This window comes from Chanodichthys erythropterus, chromosome 2 (assembly GCF_024489055.1).
Source record: "Chanodichthys erythropterus isolate Z2021 chromosome 2, ASM2448905v1, whole genome shotgun sequence".
NCBI lineage: Eukaryota > Metazoa > Chordata > Actinopteri > Cypriniformes > Xenocyprididae > Chanodichthys > Chanodichthys erythropterus.
The window spans coordinates 30,557,458-30,569,662 of NC_090222.1; the positions used below are offsets into that span (position 1 = coordinate 30,557,458).

A 12,205-nucleotide genomic window follows, 5' to 3' on the forward strand; every position below is an offset into this window, starting at 1 on the left:
TTATTTCACTTAAACTGTGATAAATATGCAAACGCAGTGTGAGAAAACTCAGTAAGCAGAGAGTGTTCAACTTCATGTCTCCCCAACTGCATGCAGCAACTGCAGCAGATGTCAAACACACCTATAGTCTAGCATAATCAATATTGTAATCAAGGAATTATTAAACTCGTGGGTTTTTCTGAATTGGACATATAGCAATCTACGACATATCAGTGACAAATAATGATATATGGCGGAAAAAATGCTAGAAATGTCACAATATAATATAGAAATATGAAAATGAAAATTTGAGTACCTCAAATGAGGTGGAGTCCTCTCTGCTATGCCCTGATCTAGTTCCTCCTTCCAGGGGAGGACTACTTCAGCGAACAACCAGGGCCTGGCTAGCGCTCCCCAGACCATTTTGCTGGCTCATTCAGACAATAAGACTCAGCTATGTGAATCATTTCGACCGGTTTCCCCCTAGGCTCGAGGGATGAGTATATCAGTACAAAGTCCTCCTCTTCAGGCTTTCCCTGTCGCCTCTTGTCTTCACAAAAGTCGTGGAGGCGGCCCTTGTTCTTATGAGGGAACACAACGTTCGCATTCTCGATGACTGGCTTATACTGGCACACTTGCGGTTGTGAATACAGGCCCACTCGCGGTGCGAATACAGGGACCTGGTGCTCCAACACCTCAGCCATCTGGGGCTTCGGATCAACTGGTAAAAGAGCAAACTCTCCCTGTGCAGAGGATCTCTTTTCTCAGTATGGAGTTGGACTCGGCTGGGGTGCCTTGTGCACTAGGCATGCAGCATCTGGCTCCTGGACAGACCTTGACTGCATTGGTACATCAGTTGCCTTGAGATGCTAGCTGTATGGCTTGCTCTGCACCGCTTCAAACCGCTGCTGCATGACAAGCACATACTGGTCTGGACGAACAACACTGTGGCCGTTGTGTACATTCACCATCAAGGTGGTCTATGCTCCCGTCACATGTCGTAACTCGCCTGCCATCTCCTTCTTTGGAGTCAGAAGCATCTGAGGTCGCTTTGTGCCATTCACATCATGGGCGAGCTTAATCACGCATTCGGTGAGCTCTCACAACAGCTTTTACTCCTGGGGGAGTGGCGATTCCACCCTGAGACGATCCAGCTGATTTGGAGATGCTTTTGGGAAGCACAGGTAGACTTGTTTGCCTCTCTGGGACACTTCCAGCTGCCAGTTGTTTTATTACCTGACCAATAGGACCCTTGGCACAGATGCGCAGGCACACAGCTGGCTTCGGGACCTACGCATATATGTGTTTCCCATAATGAGCCTTCTCGTACAGACACTGTGCAAAGTCAGGGAGGACAAGGAGCAGGTCTTGCTAGTTGAGCCCTACTGGCCCAACCGGACCTGGTTCCCAGAACTAATGCTGCCCATGACAACCCCTCCTTGGCGCATTCCTGTGAGGAAGAACCTGCTTTCTCAGAGATTAGGCACCCGTGTCCAGACCTTTGGACCCTCCACGTGTAGTCTCTGGACGAGACATGGAGGACTTGGGTAATCTACCTCCAGTGGTGGTAGACACCATCACTTCAGCGAGAGCAACCTCTACAAGGCCTCTACATGCCTACGCTGTGAAGTGGTGGTGTTCTTCCCAACAAGAAGGCCCCCTGGAAATGCCCGATCTTTCTTCCCTGCAGGAAGGGTTGGAGTGAAGGCTGTCTCCCTCCACCCTGAAAAGTGTATGTTGCCACACCTTGCACTTATACCTGGACCATACACAGAGCTTTAGGACCTCAGACCAGCTTTTCGTCTGCTATAGGGACAGAAGGGAAAGGCTGTCTCCAAGCAAAGGCTCGTCCACTGAATGGTGAATGCCATAGTATTGGCTTACCAAGCTCAAGATCAGCAGTACCCTGGGGGTGAGGGCTCACTCTACGAGGAGTGTAGCATCCTCCTGGGTGTTGACACATGGCTCCTCAATAGCAGACATTTGTAGAGCTGTGGGCTGGGAAACACCTAACATGTTTGTGAGAATTTACAAGATGTGGTGGAGCGTCAGACGCTAGGTCTAACACTTGTGTGTGTGCCCAAGGTCAGCCCATGAGTTGTGATTCCCCCTACTGGGTGATCCCACATGTGTATTCTTCCACAGAATGGCTTCCCTCATGGCAAGCACATGTCTTTCCCTGGCAGAGCTGCTCTGCCTTCTCTGCTCTGTATTGTTTTTACCCAGCTAGGCTGAGTCTACCACAGAGACCTTCCATATGTAGCACTGCCTGATTGGCCAGTCCATGTGTGTAATTTCCACATAATATCTCCTATGTGCAGGATGTGGTCTCCGCAGCATTCCCTTACAGCAGTGGTCTCAAACTGCCTGCCCTCCCCCTCTACCCGGCCCGTAACTGATCTCAAAAATAAAACATAATCCGGCCCGCTAAATTATTATTCTTCTCTAGTTGCTACTTTTCTGATATGCAAAGAAAAAGTCGCCGTTCTATGGGGGCATTCACATATCGCGTCACATAAGCGGGCGAGCCGCATTCTCCTTCTTTTCAATGTGCTTTCGCTCCGGTGGCGTCTGTCGTTGCTATGCAACCATGAGCCGCGCTCTCAATCGCTTCTATTATGAGCGCGCTTGTCTAAATTACAGTAAAAGCACTCGACTTTAAGTCACGAGCGTCGATTTAAACCACCGAAACGCGTCTGATGCAGCCATTAAACGTTACCGATGGTCAAACGGCATCTTGGACAAATATATATAAAAGATAAAACGTTATTTATATATATATATATATATATATATATATATATATATATATATATATATATATATATATATATAATATTTATTTATTTATTTATTTATTTATTTATTTATTTATTTATTTATTTCTGACCCTTCCACACAGGTGTTGATGGTTTTGTTCCTAAATTACTTTTTTATTTTTTTTATTCCATGCACCTTGTTGGATGTGAGAAGTTGCACCAGACTATTGCAATTAATATTAGTAGTATTATATTAGTAATAGTATTATATAATTATATTACACTCTGTAACAATGAGAGAGACACTGCTGTTTACATTTAGTATGGTAAATAAAATATTTATAGTATAGGTATAAAGATATTTTAGTAGGCAAATTTGATGTAAATGAGAAATAATGCGAAGGAAAGTAAATTTTCTGAAATGTTGCGCTTTCATGCGCTTGAATGTTAATATGGACCTCCTATGAGGTGTCAATCACAGAAACGGTCCACCGCCAATTTGAGTTTGAGACCCCTGCCTTACAGGGATATGCTTTTCCAGTGTTATGCAATCCCAGACAGCAACATAGTGTTGGTCCAGATTCAGCCCACATCTGGTACATGTGGATTCCACACGGGCCAAATGTGGGCCGGATCTGGGCCAACACTATGTTGCTGTCTGGGATGTCTCATTGTACAGAACATCAGTGATAGACATTTCTCTTTCTAAGCCCTGTCCTTCTTCTGCCCCAGCAAGTGCGGGGGGATTTGGCAGCTTATACACGGCATTGGAAGGGTCAGCAATAGTGGCACTTTGGTATGGATCCCAATTCGTGAGTTCAGTTCTGACATAACATCAGATGTGACTGAATGAAAGAGAATGTCTTGGTTACATATGTAACCCATGTTCTCTGAAGGTGGGTACAGAGACATTACATCTTGTTGCCACAATTGCTGTACCACCACTGAAGGGCTGGGAAGCACTGTCTTGGCTCCTCAGCGAAAACTTAATGTGCGTCTACACTCACTCTTCCTTTATATCTGCTTCGCAGGGGAGGAATGCGCAGTGCAAATCTTGCACACCAATGTCCACTGGCTCATTCAGTTTACACTCAAAGGTGACTGGGCACTCAGACAAGATCCCAATTCGTCAGTTCAGTTAACGTCTTCAGTTAATTTCCTCCCCATTTTTGCAAAGTTCTAAAACTTATCTAATCTTTATTGTGTTAGAAGAAATCCTTTGATATGACCTTTATCATTTCTGCATGTCCTTTGTTAAGAGTTGCTTTATTTAAATAATCTTTTTGTCACTCATACAGACTTTCAGAAATTTTGTATAAATCTGTCTGTTATATATGTATGTAGATAACAATGTGTGTAGATTCTTTGTTAAAGAAATAGGCCTAATTTTTATTTTGTCTGCAAGCCTTATGCATTTTCAGAGGGCTACTGAATTAGACAATAAATTTAATTAAAAAAAACATATGAATAGCATAAATGAACATTTGGAATGACAGTTCAGGTATGCTGATCTACACAATTGGACATAATATTCAGAAACATTGTGGTAATAAATGGCAGGGTGTTTTATTGTTGATAAATAAGACAAATTATACACTTGGCATTTATACATTTCCAAGAAACAACACATTTTCTATCAGAGGTAATAAAGAGTTGCTAAACTGAAATAAATATACAAAAGAAAGAGAGCAAAATGTATTCTGCATCTGTATAAATGAATGGTTATTGTATAAACAACAGGATTTTAGCAAAGAAAAAACAAAAAAAAATCACCTTTCCTGTATATTAGTGTTTGGTCTAACTGTAAGATAGATAAAGACCATAACGATCTTGTTGATGTCTAATAGTATAATGGAGGTCATGGTTATGGAGATAAATGGGAATTTGGAGTCACAATGCTCATGGAAGGAAAAACAGTTCTGTTAGTGAAACAGGAAGAAGTCTTTGAAGCATCTAATTTCTCTTGATGAAGGATTCGTACAGGGAGGTGAGCTGGTCCTTCAGGTCCTGTGCGTAGGGGTCCAGCTTTTCCTTCAGGTCTTCAGCGTAGGGTGTGAGACTCTGATGGACCATCTGGGCTCTCTCTCTAATCTGGGTCTGAAGATCCTCAGCCAGAGGGCTCACGGTCTTCTGGAACTCCTGCAGACGCTGGTCAACCTTCTCCTTGATTTCAGCAGTGTAGGGCTCCAGCTGAGTCTGCAGCTCCTTCACACTCTGCTCCAGGTTTCCTCTCAGCTCCTCACTCTTCTGGAGCAGAGTGGCCTTCAGGGTCTCAGAATCCAGGGATTCTGCATATGGAGCCATGGCCGTCCTGAGCTCCTCCACTCGCTGCTGGATCTGGCTCTTGAGGTTGTCAGCATAGGGCTCCAGCTGGTCTCTCACAGTGATCAGGTCCTGGCTCAATCGCTCCCTCAACACTTCAGCTTCCTTGGTGATTTTGGTCATCAGCTCTTCAGCCAGAGGATCCATCTGTTTCTTGAGGGTGACGGCATATTCACTGGCCATGTCGGCACTCTGGGTCAGTCTAACACTAGGAGGTGAAAAGTTGAAACGTGTATTTACGTTAATGCAGTTTGAGATTTTAGTATTTCAAACATAGTGAGACTTCTGGACATTACTTACTTGACTTCCTGACCCAGTTGAGACTCTCTGATCATTTTCAGGGTGTCCTCTGCTGTGCGTGTGGCCTGTGCAACATAACTCCAGAATGCATCAGTCAACTGCTCCAGCTGTGGCTTGGGCTCATCAGCATAAAAAAGGTTGGCTTGGCAACCTGGAAAAAAATACAAATAATTCTAAGTCCACCAGACAGTTTCCAATCTGCTCAAACAGATAAACATTGCAGTATGTGTACTTGTTCATGTTTGCATTTTTCTGTTTAATTAGTTTCTCTTTTGTTTTTTCCCCCCATATTTTTGAATACTTTTTATTTCTCTTTTAGTATAGTTTTTCAACATGAAATTTAAAAATTAAAAATTCAACTGAAGTTGTTTACAAAAGTTTACAAAATGTGTTGATAAAAAGGTAGGGCATTTCAGCTTCTTGGCCACAAAAGACAACAACATGATTTACCTGTGAATGCCACAAAGGCAAGAATCAGATACAGTTTCATCTTCACAGTTTTTTGCTAAAAAGGAGTAAAAAATAAATTAATTATTTACATTTACAGGTTTAAAACATTTAATATTTATTTATACAATATATTTTACTTTACAATAAATACTATTTGCAAAAGTATTTTAGTAATCTTTATAGTCTGTTAAGCTTAAATTACCTTCAAGTCCTCCAGGTATTGCTTAGTTCAGTAAGCCTCTGTGAGTCCATACAGTCTGAGGCTTTATATATATATATATGTGTGTGTGTGTGTGTGTGTGTGTGTGTGTGTGTGTGTGTGTGCGTGCAGTTGAATAATCTACAGGAAAAAATCAAAGTCCAGCATCCAGTGCCATGCTGTCAGTGCCGCTCCCCCACCATCACTTCAGCCTGCTGTCACATGATGTTGTGCTTTGAACTTACTGATACTGAATCTTTTTATTTTTTTTTATTTAAAAAAAAAAAACTTTCTCTAGAGTCTAGACAGAGCCATGGTGTATTCAGTTGAATTCAATCTCTGTTGTTTGCTTTAGATAATGAGATCTTTAAAAGGAATTTTTGAATTTACAGTTAATTGGTCATTATAATTCACTGATGATCAATGATTGATTAACCTTTATTTAGTTTAATATTACAAATAAATAAGTATACTGTTATAAGCAAGTGGGCAGAAAACGCAGTTTCTCTAAACTTTTTTATTTCATATTTTTAATTAAGCACTATAAAGTTATTACCTTTGTGCCTCCACAGTATTTAGTTCAGATTGGGACGTAAACCTTCAACTGAGGGGGCAGTTTTCTTGTTCATGTGGCCATATCACCTTTTTTTTAATCTTTTATATCAGAAAACATTTTTTATGTAAACGTTTTTTGCAATTTACTTTTACTAGACAAAGAAATTAAGAATAAGAATACATTTAGATTCTGTAGAAAACATAAAAACTTTAAAAACTGTTTCTAAATAATGGGGACTGCTTATGCAAGCTTTTCCAAGTCTCAAGCCATATGATATGTTTATGTGAAAAAGAAAATCACCAAAAAATAATAATTTATTATTGTAATTTTTACTTGTTATTTAATTATTTTTTGAAGCATCATTTTTGAGGTTTGAAAGCCTTAGCGAACATCCATCACAAGAAAGAAAGTCAAATCTCATCCTGATTAGAGGATTGGAATGACATGAGGGTGAGTAAATGATGACAGATTTTTCATTTTTGTGTAAACTATGCCTTTAAAAAAAATAGTGGTTTTGAATAAAAATAGAAACACTGGAGCATTAAATGGGGTCATACTTGTTTTGGTTTACATGTGTCAGATGATTTTTGTGTCATCTGAAAAGTGACTTGAGTGTGGACAGGTGATAAATAGCTCTGCTTATGGACAATGGTGCTTTTGTTGAGTAGATTTTGTTGAAAACATTATATATGAATTTTGAAACTAAATGCTTATTTGATGCAAAAATTCTTTAAATGCTCTTATTAGTACTTAGATTGTATATTTTCCGTGTACATAATTTGATGTGATCATTTGAGTTGAGCTTTGATTTGCAAGTGAGAGTTGTTGTTTTCGCATGAATCAAGCTATAGAGTTTACCCTAAATGACTCATTCAGCATTACGTTCTGTTAAACCCCAAACCAGACACACCTCTCCCGTTATCCAGCCAGCGTGGAGGGGCAGAGTCCGCTTACAACACTTCAACTAGATATCTGATTTCCTCCACACATAAAAAAAACATTTACTGTAGCCTTGGGAATTTAGAGCACAGGGGGAAAAAAATACATGCAATCTGTGTCACTCTCTTATAGGTATGTGCTGTTTTTGTAAAAATATTACTGCAAACCTATTTTCATGAGGATTCAACTTATGTTTGATTTTCCATAAAGAACTAAAAGTAAAACATCTCAAAATAAATCAGACTTTATTAAAGCATGACCAACAAATACATGCAACAGATGCCTGCCTCACTAAGTTGTATGCAACTCCAAGAGCCCAAGTGCGACTCATTTATAAATTTTGATAAAACATCAACATCTCATTAAAAAGATTTTTGAAAGAAATGAGTGGTTTGTAATAAGTGAAGATGCTGAGATCTAAAGAGATCTGTTAGTGTTTAATGTTGCGTTTCTCTTATCTGAGTTTTGTGAGGTTATCATTGTGCTGGAGAGTAGCGCCTGTGCTTCAGTCAGTGATGATCCAGAAACACTGATGTCCTGCTGCCTGTTGCTTTATTTAAAGGATGCCGTAATTGTGTAGTTGCTGATGCAGTGATACAGCAGTTACATTAGCTCATGCATGTGCTGTTGCCATCTGATGATATACTGCAAGAGATTTGCATTTTAAAGAAAAGGTTTCATAATTTTAATTGAGGAATTACCTGTAAAGAGCTTTTTTTGTAAGACATTTAAGAAATAATTGTTTTGTAATTTAGCTAAAAGGTTCAATTAAATTTTTTGACAAGGGAGCAGGGACGTTCTGAGAACATTTCCAAATAAACTATGGTTCCCTAAACATTCAGAGAACGTCTTGAATGTTCAGTGAAGGTCCGCCAAATAACATCCCACAAACCTTAAAGGTGCAAAAGAGGATCTTTTCGTCGACTGAGAAACCATAGACTGTTACTGAGTTTTTGAAATGAGCGCATGCGTAAGAACAACCCCCCTTCTTCACAGCTCATGTCAAGGGAACGTCTCCCAAAACTTGTGCACGAGTATTGGAACACGAGTGTTTACCACCGGCATTCGCTGTGTCGTGTTAGTGGATTCATTATGTTGGACTCACCGCAGGTAACTCATAATCTGCAGTTGTTACTCCTGTCTCCTGACAAAAACATTGCATGCAGCGCCTGTGGAGTGTGGAAAGTTACTGGAGTGCGCAGCCGTGCATCTATCACAAGGAACGTCACAGCAGTGATTGACAAGCCAGAGGGCCAATCGTTTACGCAATGATCGCGTAAAAGATTGGCTGATGTTTTTAAGGCCCTACCTCATTCACAGATAATGTATATTAATATTATTCCTTTCAGTGCACCTAATAAATAGTCTTTTATCAGTTAGTAAAGACAGTTTCAAGTAATATAGCAAAAATGTATAAAACAAAACATCCTCTTTAGCACCTTTAAAAGAACTCCACATCGTGACTGTCTCTGAACATACTGGGAACATTACTAGACAACGTCCTTAACACCAGTGGCGACGTTCTGAGAATGTTCTGGGAACGTAAAATTTGTAGTGGGGTAATGCCAAGTGCAAAGGCAGCATGTTGAAGTGTTCAAAGTGACTAACATTCCAAAAAGAAATAATAATAATAAAAAAATGCACCTAATGGGAACAATGCCGCCTTGAAATTCAGCTACAGTATGTTGCTATGCATACATAACAACATTCACAAGTTACCCATTAAATTGATATACTTTAAACAAAGGATATGTTAAATCATGTAAATTATATATAAATTATATGGTTGGTCATATAATTCAGAGATTCAGAAACTTCAAACTCATGTACAATCACTCTGCCATTAATGTCCTATTATACCAAGCTGGTGCTGGCTGGCAACTTGGAGAAAAAAAAAACAAAACAAACAAACAAAACCCCACAGCAACACACAATTAGCCAAATAGTTAATTTTCAGGCCAAAACAATATTTTGTTAAATAAATACAAACTCTACACATTTCAAAATGCTAAAAACCTTCATTCAGTTTCCTTTTATTGCAGTTTTTGTTAAGTGTTGAATGTGTGCATTCTTGGCAACATACTATCTATGTTACAACAGAGACGGCTCGGAGGCAGATGTAAAAACAAGTTAAGTGATTTATTGATATCAGCAGAGAATCAGGTGAGTAAATGGTAATTCAGAGAGTTGAAGTGTTGATAGAAGAATGATACTGTCCTTTTGTTGATTGTAGGAAGATGGGGAATGCACACGCTGGAGACTGGAGACGAGGAACACTCACACACAGTTGGAGAGGCACACGAGGAAGACTGGAGACACTGGAGACATTGGAGATGGGTAAGTAGCAAGAAGGTGTCCTTGAGGTAAGTACACATAGAGCTGTGGTACAAACAAGACCGGACAGTGACTGTGTGTGATTGCAGTTGGCGGTGATTAGAACTCCGGTGACTGAGTGCGTGGGTATTGGAGGGAGGTGGAACCTGACGTGTCTGTGACAATCTAAAAATGAATGAGTCATTACTTTATAGAATGTACAGTAGAAAAGAAGACGAAAGTAACAGAATTGCTCAGGGCAGACATTGGTCAAATGAGTCCCCTATGCAGAACTTTAGTTGCCCCCTTGGTTGAAATCTCTTTCTGACTACTCCTCTCCTCCTTCAACAATTCCTTTCCCTTAGCACAGACATTTTTTCCTCTGAGTTGTTTTGTATCCACATTGAACAAAACCATTTCGAGGAGTCCTATTTTACTGTATGTCCATGTAATGAAAAGAACTTCAACACCTGAATATGCCTCCAACTGAGATTGCAATCTGCTATTTCTGAATATTTAAATGATCTGCTACTTTAAAAAATGCTTATCAATTGTTTCAGAATTTATATTTTTCAGTACTTTTGACCTGCTGTTGTTGCAGAAGTAGGTTTTATACTATATTTAAAGATTAGAACATTAGGTCTTCATTTCTGACATGCTGTGTTTAAGCATTTGTAAATAAGATCAGAAAGATCCATGATTTTGAGTAAGCTTGTAATAAAAGAAAATTTAAGCATTTTAGAACTGCACTTTGTGTGAAAACGACATGAATTGTCTTAATGGTATGGTTACACCAGACGGATGTTGTGCTAATTGTGTTTATAGTTTTGAAAATGTGACTACAGATTGGACAAAATAATTTACATGATTTACAGTTCTTGTTCAACTGCTAACATAGTAGAAGTTGAACAAGAACTGTAAATCATGTAAATTATATATATAAATAATAAGGTTGGTCATTGTAGCGGTTGTACAGTTATTAATTAAATATGGGTTATATATATGAATTATAATAAATCATAAAGCTTTATGATCAATTATGACGCATATATCAACCCAAGGGGGAATTAAACATATATTGTGAATTAATTACAACGAATTATAATCAATCACATATATGATTAGTTCTTGTTTAATAATTATTTAGAGAAACTACGTTCATCCAGCAAACCTAGCTCCTCCTAGAATGTTATAAGCGGAGTTGTTCTCTGGCCACGAGAACAATTCCTATTATAGCATCAAAGCCTAAAGCTATCGAAAAACGTTAAAGTGACCTGGTTTTGGTTGAAATTAGCAAAAAGGACAATCGAGCATGAATAATGTGTTTAATATATGCAAACTACAACTACAGAGGTTATACATCTAAATACAGAATATACAAATATATACAAAAGGGAACGTAGAGACAGGAAAATAAGGATGGTCAAAGAATGGCAAATTACGACAGTTAACCCTTTTTGAGAGCCAGCACAGAAATCAGTTTAAACAAATTTCAGAGAGATTAATACTTGCATATGTTTCAAGTCGGTGTGCAGCAGAGTTTCAATGCGTTTGGGTTGGTTGGTCCTTTCGAGGTTTTGACTGACGCGTAAGATGACAGAAAAGAAAGAAGAGAGAGTCCAAGGAAATGGTCGTCCCGGAAGGAGCTGAGCGCGTGATGACAGTGCTGTCGCCTGAGGCAGTCGAGAGACAATCAGGAGACAAAGGAAAAATTGTGTGTCGTTGTTTTTATGGAAAACCAAGCTAACACACCTCCTGAATTGTAACGGCCAATAGATGCAAAACAAAGTTCCTTTGTTTGGTCTCCTAGCTGAATTTGCATACTTTATGACTATCAGATGGAGTACTTTCTTCACAGCATCATTAAACAAATCGAATGATGCATTTGACAGCCATGTAATATACATAGATGAATGAGACGTGGAAATAGCTTTAAAATGAATCTAAACTTGATATATAAGAAAAGCATGTAGAAGGAGTTATGGTTTATAGACAAAATTCCATCATTAAAATGAACACTAGCACAAATACACTCATTTAAACTAAGTCTAAACACTAGGAAACATGCATACGCTTGAAATACATGATGGGTACATTTCGGCATTGTTGTATTTTACATATACAGTCAATAATGTATGTTTGTGTGTGTGTGGTGCGTGTTGCAATGCCAATCTGGCCCGTAGCCCCCATGGGGGGGCCCTTTCATGTCCCAAGAGCTAGGAAATTGGGCCCTCTGTTTTACCTCGGAGGGTAACAAACATGCCAAAGTGTCTGTTTTTCTCTAGACCGGCCGGAGCCGAGGTCAGATTACAACACAGTCCAGCAAGCGAGAAGCATCCTGAAGATTCCAGATTTTATTGACTGTCCTGATAAGTGTGCATATGCTAC

The 12,205-nt window shown here is 39.3% G+C and overlaps 1 protein-coding gene across 1 annotated transcript; it reads right to left on the reverse strand.

Moving 5' to 3' along the window:
- Window positions 1-4,274: 4,274 nt before the first annotated feature.
- On the reverse strand, window positions 4,275-6,102 carry LOC137027633 (apolipoprotein A-I-like). The gene is made up of 4 exons (XM_067395906.1): window positions 6,013-6,102; window positions 5,811-5,865; window positions 5,361-5,511; window positions 4,275-5,268 (listed from the first exon to the last, which is right to left on the reverse strand). The coding sequence occupies exons 2-4, from the start codon at window positions 5,848-5,850 to the stop codon at window positions 4,692-4,694; spliced, it is 768 nt and encodes a 255-aa protein (XP_067252007.1). The 5' UTR covers window positions 5,851-5,865; window positions 6,013-6,102; the 3' UTR covers window positions 4,275-4,691.
- Window positions 6,103-12,205: the final 6,103 nt, after the last annotated feature.

Bases quoted from the DNA above. Each gene is read 5' to 3' on its own strand.
- LOC137027633 (XM_067395906.1), bottom strand. From the start codon at position 5,850: ATGAAACTGTATCTGATTCTTGCCTTTGTGGCATTCACAG. The intron at 5,512-5,810 runs GTAAATCATGTT...ATTTTTTTCCAG, and splicing joins TGCCTTTGTGGCATTCACAG to GTTGCCAAGCCAACCTTTTT. The intron at 5,269-5,360 runs GTAAGTAATGTC...TTCACCTCCTAG, and splicing joins CAACTGGGTCAGGAAGTCAA to TGTTAGACTGACCCAGAGTG.